A 21294-nucleotide genomic window follows, 5' to 3' on the forward strand; every position below is an offset into this window, starting at 1 on the left:
CCCTATCCGTTCCGGACGGAGTTGTTGCGGATCGCACATGAGATTCCGATGGCCGGACACCTAGGGATCGCTAAGACCAAGGCCAGGTTAAACCAGCATTTCTACTGGCCAAAAATGGGGGCCGATGTGGCTGCCTACTGCCGTTCGTGTGAAACCTGTCAGAGAGTGGGGAAGGCGGGGCCACGCCCCAAAGCCCCACTGGTATCTCTGCCAATCATCGATGAGCCTTTCAGGAGGGTGGCTGTGGATCTGGTCGGCCCGCTGGCCATCCCCAGCAGCTCCGGGAAACGCTTCATACTGACGGTAGTGGACTATGCCACCCGGTACCCAGAAGCAGTGGCCTTGTCGTCCATTCGGGCTGACAAGGTGGCCACCGCATTGCTGGAGATTTTCTCCCGAGTGGGTTTTCCCCAGGAAATGCTCACTGACCGGGGGACCCAATTCATGTCCCAGCTGATGGAGGCCCTCTGTAAGCAAGTCCAGGTGCGACATCTGGTGGCCAGCCCGTACCATCCACAGACTAATGGCCTGTGCGAGCGGTTCAATGGCACCTTAAAGCAGATGCTTAAGATGTTGGTCGACTCCCATGGGCGTGACTGGGAGCGGTATCTCCCACACCTGTTATTTGCTTACCGGGAGGTTCCACAGGCCTCAACAGGATTCTCACCGTTTGAGCTCCTGTACGGGCGACGTGTGCGGGGCCCCCTGGCTCTGGTGAAAGAGGCTTGGGAAGGGGATTTGGCCACCCCTGGAGTGTCGGTTATCGAGTATGTCATGCGCTTCCGGGACAAAATGCAGGCCTTGACGCAACTGGTACACGACAATATGGCTCAAGCCCAGGCCGATCAGAAGCGTTGGTACGACCAGAACGCTTGTGAGAGGACCTACCAAGTGGGTCAAAAGGTGTGGGTACTGGTCCCCGTACCACAGGACAAGCTTCAGGCAGCCTGGGAAGGCCCATACCTCGTGTACCAGCAGCTCAACCCTGTAACGTACCTGGTCACCCTGGACCCTGCCCGTGGAAGGCGGAAGCCCTTCCATGTGAACATGATGAAGGCACATCATGAGCGGGAGGCATGTGCGCTCCCCGTGTGCAACCTGCCCGAGGAGGGAGAAGCGGAAACCCTCTTGGATATGCTAGCCCAGGTTAGGGCAGGCGGATCCATTGAGGATGTGGAGGTTGGCCACCAGCTCTTGGAAGACCAACGGTCCCAGCTGTGGGCCACCCTCCTCCCCTTCCGGGGGTTGTTTACCAACCAGCCCGGAAGGACTGACTTGGCTGTCCATCACGTGGACACTGGGGATCATCCCCCGATCCGGCGTTCAGCATATCGGGTCTCCCTGGAGGTGCAGCAACACATGCGCCAGGAGATTGACGAGATGCTGAAGCTGGGGGTGATCCAGGCATCCAACAGCGCTTGGGCCTCGCCTGTAGTCCTCGTCCCTAAGAAGGACCGAACCACTCGGTTCTGCGTGGACTACAGGGGGCTCAATGCGGTCACGGTCGCCGATGCGTACCCAATGCCACGCATCGATGACCTGCTCGATCAGTTGGCCGGGGCTCAGTACCTGACCATCATGGATCTGAGCCGGGGATATTTGCAGATCCCCCTGACTCGCAAGGCCAGGGAACGCTCTGCCTTTATTACCCCATTTGGACTGTACGAGTCCACGGTGATGCCATTCGGGATGAGGAATGCCCCTGCCACTTTCCAGCGGATGGTCAACACCCTGCTCAAGGGACTTGAAGGGTACGCGGCCGCGTACCTGGATGACATTGCCGTCTTCAGTCCCACCTGGGAGGACCACCTAGAGCATCTAGCACAGGTGCTCAGGCGGATCCACCGGGCAGGTTTGACCATCAAGCCGGGAAAGTGTCAGCTGGCCATGAGCGAGGTCCAGTACCTCGGTCACCGGGTAGGTGGGAGAACACTGAAGCCCGAGCCTGAGAAAGTGGAAGCCATCGCATCCTGGCCCACCCCCAGGACCAAGAAGCAGGTGATGTCCTTCTTGGGGACCGCTGGGTACTATAGGAGGTTTGTTCCATGCTATAGTAGCCTGGCAAAGCCCTTGACGGACCTCACCAAGAAGAAGCTGCCCTCTGCAGTCGATTGGACAATGGACTGCGAGACAGCCTTCCGGGCCCTAAAGGACGCCCTGTCCAGCCCGCCCGTGCTACAGGCAGCCGACTTCACGCGGCCGTTTGTAGTACAGACCGACGCCAGTGACTTCGGCCTCGGTGCGGTGCTCAGCCAGGTGGACTCTGCGAGCCAAGAGCACCCAGTCTTGTACCTGAGCAGGAAGCTGTTACCAAGGGAAGTTGCCTATTCCACGATGGAGAAGGAGTGCCTGGCCATAGTGTGGGCCCTGCAGCGTCTGCAACCCTATCTATACGGGCGCCACTTCATCGTGGAGACGGACCACAATCCCCTCAGCTGGTTGCACACCGTCTCTGGGACGAATGGGCGATTGTTGCGATGGAGCCTTGCGCTCCAGCAATACAACTTCACCATTCGCCACAAAAGGGGCCGTGACCACGGTAACGCAGACGGGCTGTCCCGACAAGGAGAGGTCGCGGACGGGCGCACGGGGGAACACCGGAGTGTGCTGCCCCCTAGCGCCCTCAAAAGGGGGGAGGTGTGAGGCAAATCCCGGGATATGAAGATGAATTATGACTCCAGTCATAATCCCTCATCACTCCCTGGCAGTGCCCCCTCCCTTCTTGTTCTCAGTGTTCCACTTACACCTCCATGGCCATGTCCTGTGATATGGAAATTAGGTGGCTTGGGGACAATGGACACAGGATGACTCCCTGCCGTCACCCTGTAACAAGAGTTGTATCTCATTAGCAAGGCTATGGAAATAGCCAGACAGAACGACTCCAGTAAAAAATGGTTCATATCTCGCAAGCCATATTTCCGATAAATATGGCAACCATAAAAATGGTGTCTCCGCATGCGGACGATGCCGGCACACCCTTTTTATGGGAGCAGGACATTGGGAAATGCCCCAGGCGTGATATCAGCCAATGGGGAACTGGCAGACAGGTCATGAGTCCCCTCGTTCTGTAGCTAAATTCATAACTGTCACAATGAGAGCATTGGCGTCCGCCTACGACGCTCCCAGGCAAAGTTATGGCCATATTCCATGTTGTGGATTGTCCATAACTCAAGCCAGGGGTGGAGCAGTGCTCCCTCTGAGGTCACTAAGGTAGGAGGGGACCTGGATTTGCCCAGGTTGATAACCCTACTTCGGCCATTTTCCAGTGTTCTTTTCGCTGGGGGCACGTGTAGGAAACATCTGTGGGAAGGATCCTAGAAACCTGGGTACAGCGCCCCCCTGTGGCCAGACGCAACAAGGTAACTGCTGGAACTGTGTATGCCTGTTTGTAACCCATGCTTTGATTGTAACTGTACTCTGACATATGTATATTCTGTAGATTCCCTATTGTATATATTGTAGTTTCTAGTGTGCTTTAGGCTGATTAAATTATATAATTAATCTTGGGCTGTTCTGTTATCTCGATCTTGAATCCCACGTCTGTGTGTTCGGCTAATAGTTACCGTGAAGCGGTTGGTGGCAGCGAGTTGTGCCAAGGATTATTGTGGGGAGGCCAGTGAGATTCGGGGAGATTTTATATATTCCGCCCGCGGAGGTCGGGGGAATATATACCCTACTCTCACTGGGGACCCTTCAATAATCGGCATAAGTAGTATAGCGGCCTCCTTGCTTATTGTCGGGCAATTCCATAATTGGCCTGACTATAAGAGGGGCGCTAGAGAGCGCGTCACGTGCTCTGTCTGTCGGTCGGGAGGTATAAAGGAGGGGTGACCCCCACTTGTTACCCCCCGATTGTGACGTACTGGTAGCCAGCGCGGGGGATTTCTGAGTGACCCCCCCGGTGGTTTGTGACAACCGCACCTATATACAGCGTGTCCACCCATCTCCTGTATACACCGCACCTATATACAGTGTGTCCACCCATATCCTGTATACACCGCACCTATATACAGTGTGTCCACCCATATCCTGTATACACCGCACCTATATACAGTGTGTCCACCCATATCCTGTATACACCGCCCCTATATACAGTGTGTCCACCCATCTCCTGTATACACCGCACCTATATACAGTGCGTCCACCCATATCCTGTGTACACCGCACCTATATACAGCGTGTCCCCCCATATCCTGTATACACCGCACCTATATACAGCGTGTCCCCCCATATCCTGTATACACCGCACCTATATACAGCGTGTCCCCCCATATCCTTTATACACCGCACCTATATACAGCGTGTCCACCCATATCCTGTATACACCGCACCTATATACAGCGTGTCCACCCATCTCCTGTATACACCGCACCTATATACAGTGTGTCCACCCATATCCTGTATACACCGCACCTATATACAGTGTGTCCACCCATATCCTGTATACACCGCACCTATATACAGTGTGTCCACCCATATCCTGTATACACCGCCCCTATATACAGTGTGTCCACCCATCTCCTGTATACACCGCACCTATATACAGTGCGTCCACCCATATCCTGTGTACACCGCACCTATATACAGCGTGTCCACCCATCTCCTGTATACACCGCACCTATATACAGTGTGTCCCCCCATATCCTGTATACACCGCACCTATATACAGTGTGTCCATCCATATCCTGTATACACCGCACCTATATACAGTGTGTCCACCCATATCCTGTATACACCGCACCTATATACAGTGCGTCCACCCATATCCTGTATACACCGCACCTATATACAGTGTGTCAACCCATATCATGTATATACCGCACCTATATACAGTGTGTCCAGCCATCTCCTGTATACACCGCACCTATATACAGTGCGTCCACCCGTATCCTGTATACACCGCACCTATATACAGTGTGTCCCCCCATATCCTGTATACACCGCACCTATATACAGTGTGTCCACCCATATCCTGTATACACCGCACCTATATACAGCGTGTCCCCCCCATGTCCTGTATACACCGCACCTATATACAGTGTGTCCATCCATATCCTGTATACACCGCACCTATATACAGTGTGTCCCCCCCATGTCCTGTATACACCGCACCTATATACAGTGTGTCCATCCATATCCTGTATACACCGCACCTATATACAGTGTGTCCACCCATATCCTGTATACACCGCACCTATATACAGTGTGTCCACCCATATCCTGTATACACCGCACCTATATACAGTGTGTCCACCCATATCCTGTATACACCGCACCTATATACAGTGTATCCACCCATCTCCTGTATACACCGCACCTATATACAGTGTATCCACCCATATCCTGTATACACCGCACCTATATACAGTGTGTCCACCCATATCCTGTATACACCGCACCTATATACAGTGTGTCCATCCATATCCTGTATACACTGCACCTATATACAGCGCGTCCACACATATCCTGTCCACCGCACCTATATACAGCGTGTCCACCCATATCCTGTATACACCGCACCTATATACAGTGTGTCCACCCATATCCTGTATACACCGCACCTCTATACAGTGTGTCCACCCATCTCCTGTATACACCACACCTATATACAGTGTGTCCACCCATATCCTGTATACACCGCACCTATATACAGTGTGTCCACCCATATCCTGTGTACACCGCACCTATATACAGTGTGTCCACCCATATCCTGTGTACACCGCACCTATATACAGTGTATCCACCCATCTCCTGTATACACCGCACCTATATACAGTGTGTCCACCCATATCTTGTATACACCGCACCTATATACAGTGTATCCACCCATATCCTGTATACACCGCACCTATATACAGTGTATCCACCCATCTCCTGTATACACCGCACCTATATACAGTGTGTCCACACATCTCCTGTATACACCGCACCTATATACAGTGCGTCCACACATATCCTGTATACACCGCACCTATATACAGTGTGTGCACCCATATCCTGTATACACCGCACCTATATACAGTGTATCCACCCATCTCCTGTATACACCGCACCTATATACAGTGCGTCCACACATATCCTGTCCACCGCCATTACCTTGAGAACGGCGGCAGCTATAGGCATAGAAGTGGTGTCTAGGTATAGTAAAGTATCCATGCGCTATGCAATGAAACCACCTATAGCGCCACCTGGTGGAAAACAACGGAGTTAGCATTTTTATCTCGAAAACGGAACGAGATAGAGAAAAAAAGTGAATTACAAAGTTGTAGGCGTCATCCATTCATATATTCTATTTAGACATTGGCCTCGCTCTTTATCATCTTTACCCATTTTATGATTGTCACAGAGAACCCAACAGAAGGGGATTGTCTGAGAAAAGCCGTCCCCGTAATGTGCGCTCTACTAAGGAAATACGGCGATGATGGAGCCCTGGCGGAGTCGGCCTGCACCGCCTTGTGGATACTCGGGATGAAAGGTGGAGACCGAGCTATGTGTGATGTTTCTTTATGGCCGCCTACGTCTCCAGCCTCGGTGATCCGGCTCCATCGGGGGTCAGTGGTGCTGATTGTGTCCGGATCCGCCCTTCTACCGATCCGCACATGTGCAGGGGGACGCAGCATCATCGGCACCACTGACCTCCGATGCAGAAGTGAATGACCCTGTGTTATCTGGCTCTGTTGGAGATACAGTGCCTTGCGAAAGTATTCAGCCCCTTGAATTTTTCAGCCTTTTCCCACATTTCAGGCGTCAAACATAAAGATAAAATGTGAATGTTCTGGTGAAGAATCTACAACAAGTGACACAATTGTGAAGATGGACGAAATTTATTGCTTATTTTACACTTTTATAAAAAATAAATAACTGAAAATTGTGGCGTGCAATATTATTCATCCCCTGTAAGTGAATCCTTTGTAGCGCCCCCTTTTGCTGTGATTACAGCACAAGTCTCTTGGGGTATGTGTCTATCAGTTTTGCACATGGAGAGGTGAAATTCTCGCCATTCTTCCTTTGTAAACAGTTTGGCTGAGTGAGGTTGGATGGAGGCGTTTGTGAACAGCAGTTTTCAGCTCTTTCCACAGGTTCTCGATTGGGTTCAGGTCTGGGCTGTAACTTGGCCATTCTAACACCTGGATACGGTTATTTGTGAACCATTCCATTGTAGATTTTGCTTTGTTTGGGATCATTGTCTTGTTGGAAGACAAATCTCCGTCCCAGTCTCAGGTCTTTTGCAGACTCCAACAGGTTTTCTTCAATAATGGTCCTGTATTTGTCTCCATCCATCTTCCCATCAATTTTAACCATCTTCCCTGTCCCTGCTGAAGAAAAGCAGGCCCAAACCATGATGATGCCTCCACCATGTTTGACAGTGGGGATGGTGTTTTCAGGGTGATGAGCTGTGTTGCTAGTATTGTTTGGCATTGTTCCCAAATAGTTTGATTTTGGTTTAATCTGACCAGAGCACCTTCCTCCACTTGTTTGGCGTCTCCCGGTGGCTTGTGGGAAACTTTAAACCACACTTTTTATGGATATCTGTGAGAAATGGCTTCTTCTTGCCACTCTTCCATAAAGGCCAGATTTGTGCAGTGTAGACTGATTGTTGTGCTATGGACAGACTCTCCCACCTCAGCTGTAGATCTCTGCAGATCATCCAGAGTGATCATGGGCCTCTTGGCTGCATCTCTGATCAGTCTTCTGCTTGTGTGAGATGACAGTTGGGATGGACGGCCGGGTCTTGGTAGATTTGCAGTGGTATGATCCTCCTTCCATTTCTATATGATCGCTTGCACAGGGCTTCTTGGGATGTGTAAAGTTGTGGAAATCTTTTTGTAACCAAATCCGGCTTTAACCTTCTCCACAACAGTATCCTGGACCTGCCTGTTGTGTTCCTTGGTCTTCATGATGCTCTCTGCGCTTTACACAGAACCCTGAGACTATCACAGAGCAGGGGCATTATACGGAGACTTGATTACACACAGGGGCTTATATTTATCATCATCAGTCATTTAGGACAACATTGCATCATTCAGAGATCCGCAATCGACTTCTGCACTGAAAGTAAAGGGGATGAATAATATTGCACGCCACAATTTTCAGTTTTTACAAAAATTTAAAATAAGCAATACATTTCCTTCATCTTCACAATTGTGTCACTTGTTGATTCTTCACCAGAACATTAACATTTTTTATCTTTGTTTGAAGCCTGAAATGTGGGAAAAGGTTGAAAAATTCAAGGGGGATGAATACTTTTGCAAGGCACTGTAAGTGGTGCCGATTGTGTTCTGATCAGCACATGTGTAGCGGTATGTAGCATCATCAGCACCACTTACCTCCGATGCAGCAGTGAATGACCCTGTATTATCCGGCTCCGTCGGAAGTAAGTGGTGTTGATTGTGTTGTGATCCGCACTCCTGCGGGGGACGGAGTAGTCATCAGCACCACTTTCCTCGCCAGATAACCCCTTTAAATACTTGAGCCATTTTTTTGGATGGCTTTTCCTTTCCCATCCTCCCATATATGATGTCCGTCCAATCATTCTAACCTTTTCCCTTTACTAACACTTCTATTGTGTATTGACAGGCAGCATAACGGAGGAACAGAGTGAATCGCTCACGTTGCTCCTCCTGGAAGCCCTGCAGGCACATTCGCAGCGCCCGCTCCTGTCTAAGAACGTCTGTCTGGCGCTGACTGGTTTGGTGGTGACTTCAGGTATCATGGCTGCCCTCTTGTAGAAACAGCGCCACTCTCGCCCATAGGCCGTGTCCGGTATTGCCGCTGTGACTTATTCGGCTGAGCTGTAAATACCAGACACACGCGGCCATGTTTGACTGATCCAGTAAATTGATTTTTTTTTTTTTTTTTCCAGAGCTGGCCGTTTTTTGTGTGCTGGTGCCCGTGGCGGGGGTCAGCGGCCTCTCCCTAATTACAAAGCTTTACCGATTACACGCGGATGACCCCGAAATGGTGGAGAACATCTGCCTGCTGCTCAGCGAGATCTGCCATTATGGTGAGGAGGAAGCGGAATTTAAGTGTGTAACGGGATCAGCGATCGGACACGTCCCAGGAAATCAATACTCTATTTACTGTGCAGTGAAGCGGATCCACTGTTCTCTGTTATCAGCCACCACTGGGGAAAGGGGGAATGAATAGTGATGGATACTCTGCAGAGTTCCCGACAATACAGGGTCCGTCCAGCCCAGTACAGGGGTGAATTGTCCCGCCGATACGGGGTCCGTCCAGCCCAGTACAGGGGTGAATTGTCCCGCCGATACGGGGTCCGTCCAGCCCAGTACAGGGGTGAATTGTCCCGACAATACGGGGTCCGTCCAGCCCAGTACAGGGGTGAATTGTCCCGACGATACGGGGTCCGTCCAGCCCAGTACAGGGGTGAATTGTCCCGACAATACGGGGTACATCCAGCCCAGTACAGGGGTGGATTATCCCCCAATCATTGTGTCGCAAGCGGAGGGGCCGCGCTCACTACGCTCTGGTCCGGGGCTTCTGCTGCTGCTCGGTGGCTCGAGCGGTGGGCCGGACCCGGGGACTCGAGCAGCGCTTCTCGCCCACGAGTGAAAAGGGGGTGGTTTGTTTTGGGGGGCTAGTTCCTCACGCCACCCACGGGATGTAGTGACAATGGCACCACCGCTGCTGGTGACGGGGATCCCGGGAGCGATGGTAGGGAGCAGCTAGGATGTTGTCCCCTCCGTGGGTAGGGGTTGGTGATCCCGGGGCCCGGTGGTGTGACGGGGAGGCTGGATGGCAGGGGCAGCGCGGTGCCGGATGGCACTGTTGTACTCACTCAGGCACAAATTCACAGAGTCTCTGGTAAACCAAACGGCCGGATGGACGGGTCCCGCAGCCGGCGGCAGGGTCTCTCCCCGGATAGGTGGTCATGGCTGTCTTTCCCTGCACCTGTATAGAGTGTTTTGACTCCGATGGTTTCCCAACGGCAGTCCGCTCCCCGGCGTATAGATGCCGGAGGAGCCCTTTTGCCCGCAGGCGCTGGCCCTTGGATCTCTAGCCTGTGGCGGTGGCTGTGTATCCTCACGGTGTGGACTGTTGCCTTCTAGCGGGACTTGGGTGTTAGGAAACCCCTGGGGTTCCGGTCACTTTCAGATTTGACCGTTGTCGGCGGCTCCAAGCCTGGTCGGGGTCAGATGGCCCTGCCTGTGTGCTTAACTTCACTCCGGTCCCGCGGCTCGGTACCAGCGGGCCACCACCCAACCCCGGTCCTACGGTTCCGCAGAGACCCACTAACTCCTGCAGACGGCCATCACCGTCTGCCGACCTTGCTGTCGGTGCCTGGGCCCCTACCCAGACACTAGCAGTTTCTCCAAACTCAAACTCCTCCACTCCACTTGAACTCCAAACTGACCTAAATTGACTACTTTTCCCGCCTCCAGGACTGTGAACCCCTTGGTGGGCGGGGCCAACCACCTGGCTCCACCCCACCTGGTGTGGACATCAGCCCCTGGAGGGAGGCAACAAGGGTTTTTGGTTGACTGGTGTAATTGTCCAGGGAAGGGGGTGTGTGTGGTGTTATGTCTGTGACTACCTGTCTAGTCCAGGGCGTCACAATTGCTCTACACATGACGTGGACATGGTCTCCAGAAACTGCAGGATCAGAGCTAAGAGGACTGTCTTATTGGGGTTAAGTCACCCCATCCCATAACATGGGGCTCTGCAGGGACTGGGGGGCGATTCATTGTGTTATGGGGTTGCTGGAAAAAGCGGACCCCCAGTAATTAAACAGCCTTGGGGGTAAACCCCTTTAAGGATCACATACAGATCCTCAGAGCCAAGAGCTTTGTAAGGGAGGACAGGCCATTATTAAAGGGGGGACTCCCATTAATGGGACATGGCGTAATTTTAAGATCTTTGGGGGTCCAACATCATTTTAAGAATGAATGGACTAGAGAAAAGAGACTCTGCCGCCATCCCTCATTCTCAAGATCCTTGGGGGGTCCTACAGTCCCTGACAGAAGTTCTGTCACTTATCCATGTTATGTAAATAAAAGCTTATAACCTGACTTTAAATTCATCCATTGGTTTTATAAATTACTCTTTTGAAAGCTGAAACCCTCCCAAATTTGGTTCAGGTGATTAAAATAAAAGTTGCTGCAAAGCTGAAATATTGATCATTTAAAGGTCAGATTTTGGCAAGACAAAAGTTTTGTCGCCCACAAAAAGTAACGTGAAATTCAAACAATAATTAACTTCTAATACAAAGATACGTGGCATAACATTGGTGAATGAAGTTGTGGAGCTATTAGAGCCATATGTAATATTTTGTGTGACTTCCATGAGCTTGAAGGACGGCATCCATGCGGCTCAACAATGATTCATACAATGTATTGCTGAAGTCATCAGGAATAGCAGAGAATGCATCTTACCTGCCTCCCAGAGCTCATCTAGGTTCTTTGGTTTTGTCTTCCAAGCTTCCTCTTTCATCCTACCCCAAACATGCTCAATGATGTTCATGTCTGGTGACTGGGCTGGCCGGTCCTTGAGCACCTTGATCTTCTTTGCCAGGTCCTCCTTTGTTGTAGAGATGGATGTATGAGATGGAGCACCATCCTGCTGCAGAATGTCACCCCTTTTATGATTGGGAATGTAAGAGGTAGCTAATACTTCTTGATATTTTAGGCTATTGATATTGCCTTCCAGCTTGCAAATGTTTCGCACACCCCCATACTGAATGTAACCCCAGACCATGATCTTTCTGGGTGTATTTCGGATCCATACGGGCTCCAGTAGGTCTCCTGCAATATTTGGTGTAATTCAACTGAAGATTCATCAGAGAAGTCCACCTTCTGCCACTTTTCCAGCGTCCATCTGTTTAGTAGGCTGTGGGACTTTGCAAATGCCACACGGTTTTTTAATTGCCTTTTGTTTAGTGCTGGCTTCTGGGCACGGATTCCACCATGGAGGCCATTTTCAGACACAATCCTACAAACTGTTCTAGGTGACACAGAGACTTGAGGTGGCCAGGCCTGTTGGAGCTCTGCTGCAGTGGAAGAGGGGCTGGCTTTGGGTTTTCTAACTAACAAACGTTCCTCCTGAGCAGTTGTCTTGCGGGGTCTGCCGGACCTGGGCTTGTCAGAAACATCTCCAGTCTCTTCAAATCTTTTTTTTAATTCTTTGTACTTGTCGCTGAGACACATTAAAGGTGCAGCCACCTCTGCAGTGGATCTGGACTACAGCCTCTTCATAATCAAGGCTTTGGTCGCAGGGTGGATTTTTGGCATGTTGTCAGAGGTCAAGTTGCAGTTCAGGTGAAGGTCTGGGGTGCTGCGTTTCTTTTTATAAACACCCACTAATTAACCGATCATTAGTGAGGATGTAAACTAGGATTAGGCGCATTATATGACAAGGAGACAAAACTTTTGTCTTGCCAAAATGTGACCTTTCTGTGTTCATTAAATGATCAATATTTTAGCTTTGCAGCAACTTTATTTTCATAACCTAAACCAAATTTGGGAGGGTTTCAGCTTTCAAAAGAGTAATTTATAAAACCAATGGATGAAATTAAAGTCAGGTTATAAGCTTTTATTTATATAACCTGGATAAGCGACAGAACTTCTGTCAGGGACTGTAGTGGACGCTTCCTCATGTGCATCAATGACCCTCAGACCACACATTGTAAGCAGTGGGTTAATCAGACGTGCGGATCTGCCGGGGTACCGGGAACACGTAGGGTCAGGTGCGGGTTATCACGGATGTCTGTTGGTGCAGTCACCTGACTTCATGTCTCCTGCAGGCAGCGCACATCCCGAACTGCTCCTACAGCACGTGGACCAGATGATGGCTGACATCAGAGAGCGATACGACTCCCTGGAGGTACGAGGCGCCTCATGGATACAACCACGTATTTACAGATATCTATTACTGCCGGGAAAACAGGTTCAGCAACTGCGGGGTGGAGAATATTTACCATTAACCCCACCCCACCCCCACCGTCCTCAATATTCACAGTGCGAAGGGTAATCATTGCCCTACTGAACTGTATTTATTGAGCCAGCATTGTACAGGAGGAGGAGGTGAGCTGTGACATCAGCTATTGTGAATGGTGTATCCTTCCATTATCTACTTATATTGGAGGTGTTACCACTCATTGTATAGGAGGAGGAGGTAAGCTGTGACCACCTATTGTGGATGATAGATCCTATGTTGTCAGTTATTGTACAGGAGGGGGATGAGGTGAGCTGTGATATCACCTATTCTGGATCATGTCTTAACGGTATATGGAGGCGTTATCTGTCATTGTACATGGAGGAGGAGAGCTGTGACATCACCTATGGTGGATCCTGTGTTATCTACTGTATATAGAGGTGAAATCAGTCATTGTACAGGAGGAGAAGGTGCGCTGTGACCTCATCACCTATTGTGAATGTTGGATCGTGTTATATTGTATGTGTGTTACCACTCATTGTACAGGAGGAGATGAGCTGTGACATTTCTTGTGAAAGGCGGATCCTGTGTTGTCTACTGTATATAGAGGGATTATCTGTCAATGTACAGGAGGAGGTGAGCCGTGACATCACCTATTGTGGATCCTGTGTTATCTATTATATATGGTGTTATGAGTCATTGTACAGAAGGGAGAAGAGGTGAGCTGTGACATTTCCAAAGGTGGATCCTGTTCTGTACTGTATATAGTGGTGTTATCAGTCAATGTACAGGAAGGGGAGGTGGTGAGTTGTGACATCTATTGTGAATGTTAGATCTTGTCTATCTACTGTATATAGAGGCATTATTCGTTGAGAAGGAGAGCTGTGACATTTCCTGGGGTGGATTCTGTGTTATCTGTGTAGAGCAGGGGTGGGGAAACTTTATACTGTCGGGGGCCATTTGGAAATTTCTGCCAACCTTTGGGGGCTGCACAAAATTATCAATGTGAAAATGAACCAACTATATTTGGTGAAACAGTTAACTCCCCCCTATTGTGGTGGCCGGAGCGGCTTCTGTTTTGTGCGGCGGTGATGTTCGGTGATACTTATGCTGCTTCTCTCTTCCAGGTTTGTCACAGTCTGGAGCGCAGCAACTCTCTGTAATAATAAGATTGGTAAACTATATACATCACACAACAGACACAGGGACTGGTGTATATAAATCACCGGAGACACATACATCATTGAAGGGGCTGTTGGCATATACATCACATAGCAGACGCAGGGACTGCTGTATATACATCACACAAGGGGCTAGGACATGTATATGCCCCCAGCTCCCTCCTGTGATGTATATGCTTTCAGCCTCTCCTTTGATGTATATGCCCCCAGCTTCCTCCTGTCATGTATATGCTTTCAGCCTCTCCTTTGATGTATATGCCCCCAGCCCCTCCTGTGATATGTACAGCCCCAGCATCTCCAATGTGATGTATATACCCCAGTGTGTGACGTATATATCACAGGAGGGGTTGGGACATACACATCACAGGAGATGCTGGGGAACACACATTACTGGGTCACAGGGAGGCATAAGCATTGCTGTGGGGCACAGAAGGCACGGGGGGGGGGGGCACACACATCACTAAGGGGGGGGGGCACACACATCACTAAGGGGGGGGGGGGCACACAGACACCACTAAGGTTGGGAGGGGGGGGGGCACACAGACACCACTAAGGGGGGAGGGGGGGGCACACAGACACCACTAAGGGGGGGGGGGGGCACACACATCACTAAGGGGGGGGGGGGCACACAGACACCACTAAGGTTGGGAGGGGGGGGGGCACACAGACACCACTAAGAGGAGGGGGGGCACACAGGCACCACTAAGGGGGGAGGGGGGGCACACAGACACCACTAAGGGGGGGGGCACACAGACACCACTAAGGGGGGAGGGGGGGGCACACAGACACCACTAAGGGGGGAGGGGGGGGCACACAGACACCACTAAGGGGGGAGGGGGGGGCACACAGACACCACTAAGGGGGGAGGGGGGGGCACACAGACACCACTAAGGGGGGAGGGGGGGGCACACAGACACCACTAAGGGGGGAGGGGGGGGCACACAGACACCACTAAGGGGGGAGGGGGGGGCACACAGACACCACTAAGGGGGGGGGGGCACACAGACACCACTAAGGGGGGGGGGCACACAGACACCACTAAGGGGGGGGGGGCACACAGACATCACTAATCACTAAGGGGGGGGCACACAGACATCACTAAGGGGGGGGCACACAGACATCACTAAGGGGGGGGCACACAGACATCACTAAGGGGGGGGGCACACAGACATCACTAAGGGGGGGCACACACATCACTAAGAGGGGGGGGCACACACATCACTAAGGGGGGGGGCACACAGACATCACTAAGGGGGGGGGCACACAGACATCACTAAGGGGGGGGGCACACAGACATCACTAAGGGGGGGGGGGCACACAGACATTACTAGGAGGAGACTGGGGGTACAGACAGCACTTGCCGAGCACAGATATCACTAGGGGGTACATTGCACTTGGTGTGGTACGGAGCACTGGAGAGAACTCAACAGTGGGAGTGATCCACATCGCTGGGGAGTCTGCACGCAGCACGGCAGGGATCACGCTGCATCGGAGAAGGGGCAGAGAGCGGGCGGCACACAGCATGGGGCACGCTGCACGGGATAAGGGGTGGAGAGTGGGCTGCACACAGCATGGGGCACGCTGCACGGGATAAGGGGTGGAGAGTGGGCTGCACACAGCATGGGGCACGCTGCACGGGATAAGGGGTGGAGAGTGGGCTGCACACAGCATGGGGCACGCTGCACGGGATAAGGGGTGGAGAGTGGGCGGCACACAGCATGGGGCACGCTGCACCGGAGAAGGGGTGGAGAGTGGGCGGCACAATGCTGGAAATGGTGAAGCTGCTGTGGGACGGAAGCGCAGAGCGCTAAACCCGCCCACAAAGTCAGTCCTGAGCACGCTGGCACCTGCCAGTGAAAGAGCTCATTGGTGTGCGCAAGCAGCGCATGTGAAGCCTTAAAAGGGTCGGCGCCTGGTAACCACGGCTGTAGCGGGAGCACTGCCACCCCCGGGAATCTGCTCGGGGGCCGCATAAAAGGTCATGGTGGGCCGCATGTTTCCCACCCTTGGTGTAGAGAGATGTTATCCATGGTGCAGGAGGAGGTGAGCTGTGACGTCACCTATTGTGAATGGCAGATCCTGTGTTATCTAGTGTATATAGAGGCATTATTCATTGTACAGAAGGAGGAGGTGAACTGTGACATTTCCTATGGTGCATCCTATGTTATCAGTCATTGTACTGGCAGAGGAGGTGAGCTGTGACATCATCTATTGTCAATGGTGGACTCTTATCAGCTCTTGTTTTTCTACCTCGATCATTGAAAAATCATATATACAGAAAAGAGTGAGTCTAGTATAAAGCCTAATGGGAATATATATATAATTCATAAAAGCCTAATATAAATACTAGGTCATTTTCTGATAACATATTCCTAACTGCTCTTTTGGATGTGAGATAAATGGTCACCTCCGGCTGAGAGCTAATGAGGTATTGGGGCTGCAGCCGCCATCATTATAACAGGGCCCCGGTTGGGTTTGGTAGGCCGGTGCCTCGCCCCTTAATTAACCATTAATTAACCATCTGCTTCCTTTGTAGGAGATTACGACCCTGGCGGACGCGGCGCTCTCACGACTGAGGAGTAAATGCAACTAAAGGGGACTTCTGCAACCACAATTTTGTTTTATTCAATTTTTGTCCAAAAAAAAAAATCCAGAAATAGAGATGATGGGGGGGGGGGGGGGAAAGGAAGGAGATCACAGAAGTCATATGTTCTCTATAGTACGATACAGCTGAACAGAAATACCCAAGGACATCACCTTCAGTGACAGGATATATCATCACTAGAGTGGGGGCAAAGAGAGCGGCAAGACCCTGGTCCTGTGGTTGGTGGTCCGCGGGTGCCGGTGCAGACCCCGGACCATCCTCTATCTGCTGCATCTCATAGGATTAGTAGATTTGGTGCAAAATTAGGACACCACACCAGTGAGGTCACAGGGCTGTGAGGGGGCAACCACCGTACGAGGGTCTTACAAATGCTCATCTCTAATTATGATTGGGAGGTCCGACCTTTTGGATGATGGTATAGGACTGCAGTACGGATTAAGGGCCGTGGCCCCTTAGCCTGTATTGGGCACCATGGCCCCTTGGCTATGCAGGGACCTCCACCTAAATGGAGAGGTGCTGTAGGTCCTCCGCACAGCAGGTGGCGGACACTACGTAATGGGGGCCTGGCTTATACTCTCAGGTGAGGGTCCCAGAGATAAAACCATCACTGCTCATAACCCATCACTTAGGCTTTGAATACACATTTTGAGTATCCCTCGGGAGATGATAGAGATTTCATAATTTTATATATATATATATATAATATATATATATATATATATATATATATATATATATATAAAAAAAGAAGGGAATTTTGTTACTTACCGTAAATTCCTTTTCTTCTAGCTCCTATTGGGAGACCCAGACGATTGGGTGTATAGCACTGCCTCCGGAGGCCGCACAAAGCATTACACTAAAAAGTGTAAGGCCCCTCCCCTTCTGGCTATACACCCCCAGTGGGATCACTGGCTCACCAGTTTTAGTGCAAAAGCAAGAAGGAGGAAGCCAATAACTGGTTTAAACAAATTCACTCCGAAGTAACATCGGAGAACTGAAAACCGTTCAACATGAACAACATGTGTACCCGAAAAAAACCCAACAATCCCGAAGGACAACAGGGCGGGTGCTGGGTCTCCCAATAGGAGCTAGAAGAAAAGGAATTTACGGTAAGTAACAAAATTCCCTTCTTCTTCGGCGCTCCATTGGGAGACCCAGACGATTGGGACGTCCAAAAGCAGTCCCTGGGTGGGTAAAGAAATACCTCATGTTAGAGCTGCAAAGACAGCCTTCCCCTACGGGGAGGTAACTGCCGCCTGCAGGACTCTTCTACCTAGGCTGGCGTCCGCCGAAGCATAGGTATGCACCTGATAATGTTTGGTGAAAGTGTGCAGACTCGACCAGGTAGCCGCCTGGCACACCTGTTGAGCCGTAGCCTGGTGTCGTAGTGCCCAGGACGCACCCACGGCTCTGGTAGAGTGGGCCTTCAGCCCTGATGGAACCGGAAGCCCAGCAGAACGGTAGGCTTCAAGAATTGGTTCTTTGATCCATCGAGCCAGGGTGGCCTTAGAAGCCTGCGACCCTTTGCGCTTACCAGCGACAAGGACAAAGAGTGCATCCGAGCGGCGCAGGGGCGCCGTGCGGGAAATGTAGATTCTGAGTGCTCTCACCAGATCTAACAAATGTAAGTCCTTTTCATACCGAAGAACTGGATGAGGACAAAAGGAAGGCAAGGAGATATCCTGATTAAGATGAAAAGAGGATACCACCTTAGGGAGAAACTCCTGAATGGGGCGCAGCACTACCTTGTCCTGGTGGAACACCAGGAAGGGAGCCTTGGATGACAGCGCTGCTAGCTCAGACACTCTCCGAAGAGACGTGACCGCCACTAGAAAGGCCACTTTCTGTGAGAGACGAGAAAGTGAAACATCCCTCAGAGGCTCGAAGGGCGGCTTCTGGAGAGCAACTAGTACCCTGTTTAGATCCCATGGATCTAACGGCCGCCTGTACGGAGGGACGATATGACAAACCCCCTGCAGGAACGTGCGCACCTGAGAAAGTCGTGCTAGATGCTTCTGAAAAAACACGGATAGTGCCGAGACTTGCCCTTTAAGGGAGCCGAGCGACAAGCCCTTTTCCAACCCAGATTGCAGGAAGGAAAGAAAAGTAGGTAACGCGAATGGCCAGGGGGATACTCCTTGTGCAGAGCACCAGGATAAGAAAATCCTCCACGTTCTGTGGTAGATCTTAGCAGAAGTGGACTTCCTAGCCTGTCTCATGGTGGCAACGACTCCTTGGGATAATCCTGAAGACGCTAGGATCCAGGACTCAATGGCCACACAGTCAGGTTCAGGGCCGCAGAATTCCGATGGAAAAACGGCCCTTGGGACAGTAAGTCTGGTCGGTCTGGTAGTGTCCACGGTTGGCCGACCGTGAGATGCCACAGATCCGGGTACCACGACCTCCTCGGCCAGTCTGGGGCGACGAGTATGACGCGGCTGCAATCGGATCTGATCTTGCGTAGCACTCTGGGCAAGAGTGCCAGAGGTGGGAACACATAAGGGAGCCGGAACTGCGACCAATCTTGCACTAAGGCGTCTGCCGCCAGAGCTCTTTGATCGCGAGACCGCGCCATGAACGTCGGGACCTTGTTGTTGTGCCGCGACGCCATTAGGTCGACGTCCGGCACCCCCCAGCGGCGACAGATTTCCTGAAACACGTCCGGGTGAAGGGACCATTCCCCTGCATCCATACCCTGGCGACTGAGGAAGTCTGCTTCCCAGTTTTCTACGCCCGGGATGTGAACCGCTGATATGGTGGATGCTCTGTCCTCCACCCACAGCAGAATCCGCCGGACTTCCTGGAAAGCTTGCCGACTGCGTGTCCCTCCTTGGTGGTTGATGTATGCCACCGCTGTGGAGTTGTCCGACTGAATTCGGATCTGCTTTCCTTCCAGCCACTGCTGGAAGGCTAGTAGGGCAAGATACACTGCCCTGATTTCCAGAACATTGATCTGAAGGGTGGACTCCTGCTGAGTCCACGTTCCTTGAGCCCTGTGGTGGAGAAAAACTGCTCCCCACCCTGACAGACTCGCGTCTGTCGTGACTACTGCCCAGGATGGGGGTAGGAATGATCTTCCCTGTGATAATGAGGTGGGAAGAAGCCACCACTGAAGAGAGTCCTTGGCCGTCTGGGAAAGGGAGACTTTCCTGTCCAGGGAAGTTGACTTCCCGTCCCATTGGCGGAGAATGTCCCATTGAAGTGGGCGCAGATGAAACTGTGCAAACGGGACTGCCTCCATTGCTGCCACCATCTTCCCTAGGAAGTGCATGAGGCGCCTTAAGGAGTGCGACTGACCATGAAGGAGAGACTGTACCCCTGTCTGTAGTGACCGCTGCTTGTCCAGCGGAAGCTTCACTATCGCTGAGAGAGTATGAAACTCCATGCCAAGATACGTTAGTGATTGAGTCGGTGACAGATTTGACTTTGAAAAGTTGATGATCCACCCGAAGGTCTGGAGAGTCTCCAGTGCAACGTTCAGGCTGTGTTGGCATGCCTCTTGAGAGGGTGCTTTGACAAGTAGATCGTCCAAGTAAGGGATCACCGAGTGTCCCTGGGAGTGCAAGACTGCTACCACTGCCGCCATGACCTTGGTGAAAACCCGTGGGGCTGTCGCCAGACCAAATGGCAGAGCTACGAACTGGAGATGTTCGTCTCTTATCACAAAACGTAGAAAACGTTGGTGCTCTGGAGCAATCGGCACGTGGAGATAAGCATCTTTGATGTCTATTGATGCAAGGAAATCTCCTTGAGACATTGAGGCAATGACGGAGCGGAGGGATTCCATCCGGAACCGCCTGGCGTTCACATGCTTGTTGAGCAGCTTTAGGTCCAGAACAGGACGGAACGAGCCGTCCTTTTTTGGCACCACAAAGAGATTGGAGTAAAAACCTTGCCCTTGTTCCTGAAGAGGAACAGGGATCACCACTCCTTCTGCTCTTAGTGAGCCCACCGCCTGCAGAAGAGCATCTGCTCGGTCGGGATGTGGGGAAGTTCTGAAGAACCGAGGCGGAGGACGAGAACTGAACTCTATCCTGTACCCGTGAGACAAAATGTCTGTTACCCACCGGTCCTTGACCTGTGGCAGCCAAATGTCGCAAAAGCGGGAGAGCCTGCCACCGACCGAGGATGCGGAGGGAGGAGGCCGAAAGTCATGAGGCAGCCGCCTTGGAAGCGGTTCCTCCGGTTGCTTTCTTGGGGCGTGAGTGAGCCCGCCAGGAATCTGAGCCCCTTTGCTCCTTCTGAGTCCCTTTGGACGAGGAGAATTGGGCCTTGCCGGAGCCTCGAAAGGACCGAAACCTCGACTGCCACCTCCTTTGTTGAGGTTTGCTTGATCTGGGCTGGGGTAAGGAGGAGTCTTTACCCTTGGACTGTTTAATGATTTCAGCCAATTGCTCACCAAACAGTCTGTCTACAGATAGTGGCAAGCTGGTTAAGCATTTTTTGGAAGCAGAATCTGCTTTCCATTCCTTTAACCACAAGGCTCTGCGCAAAACCACAGAGTTGGCAGACGCTATTGAGGTACGGCTTGTAGAGTCCAGGACAGCGTTGATAGCATAGGTCGCAAACGCAGACATTTGCGAAGTTAAGGACTCCACTTGCAGCACTGCTGGACGTATG

At 51.5% G+C, this 21294-nt stretch overlaps 1 protein-coding gene across 1 annotated transcript in view; it reads left to right on the top strand.

Moving 5' to 3' along the window:
* Positions 1-16734, top strand: part of STKLD1 (serine/threonine kinase like domain containing 1) — a 32682-nt gene extending 15948 nt beyond the window's left edge. Inside the window, exons 15-19 of the mRNA XM_075323004.1 lie at positions 6347-6475; positions 8578-8706; positions 8864-9004; positions 12758-12837; positions 16606-16734. Coding sequence (XP_075179119.1) covers positions 6347-6475; positions 8578-8706; positions 8864-9004; positions 12758-12837; positions 16606-16662 — 536 coding nt within the window. The 3' untranslated portion in view covers positions 16663-16734. The remainder of the gene's footprint in view (positions 1-6346; positions 6476-8577; positions 8707-8863; positions 9005-12757; positions 12838-16605) is intronic.
* The last annotated feature ends 4560 nt before the right edge of the window (positions 16735-21294 follow it).

This window comes from Anomaloglossus baeobatrachus, chromosome 9 (genome assembly GCF_048569485.1).
Source record: "Anomaloglossus baeobatrachus isolate aAnoBae1 chromosome 9, aAnoBae1.hap1, whole genome shotgun sequence".
NCBI classification, from domain to species: domain Eukaryota; kingdom Metazoa; phylum Chordata; class Amphibia; order Anura; family Aromobatidae; genus Anomaloglossus; species Anomaloglossus baeobatrachus.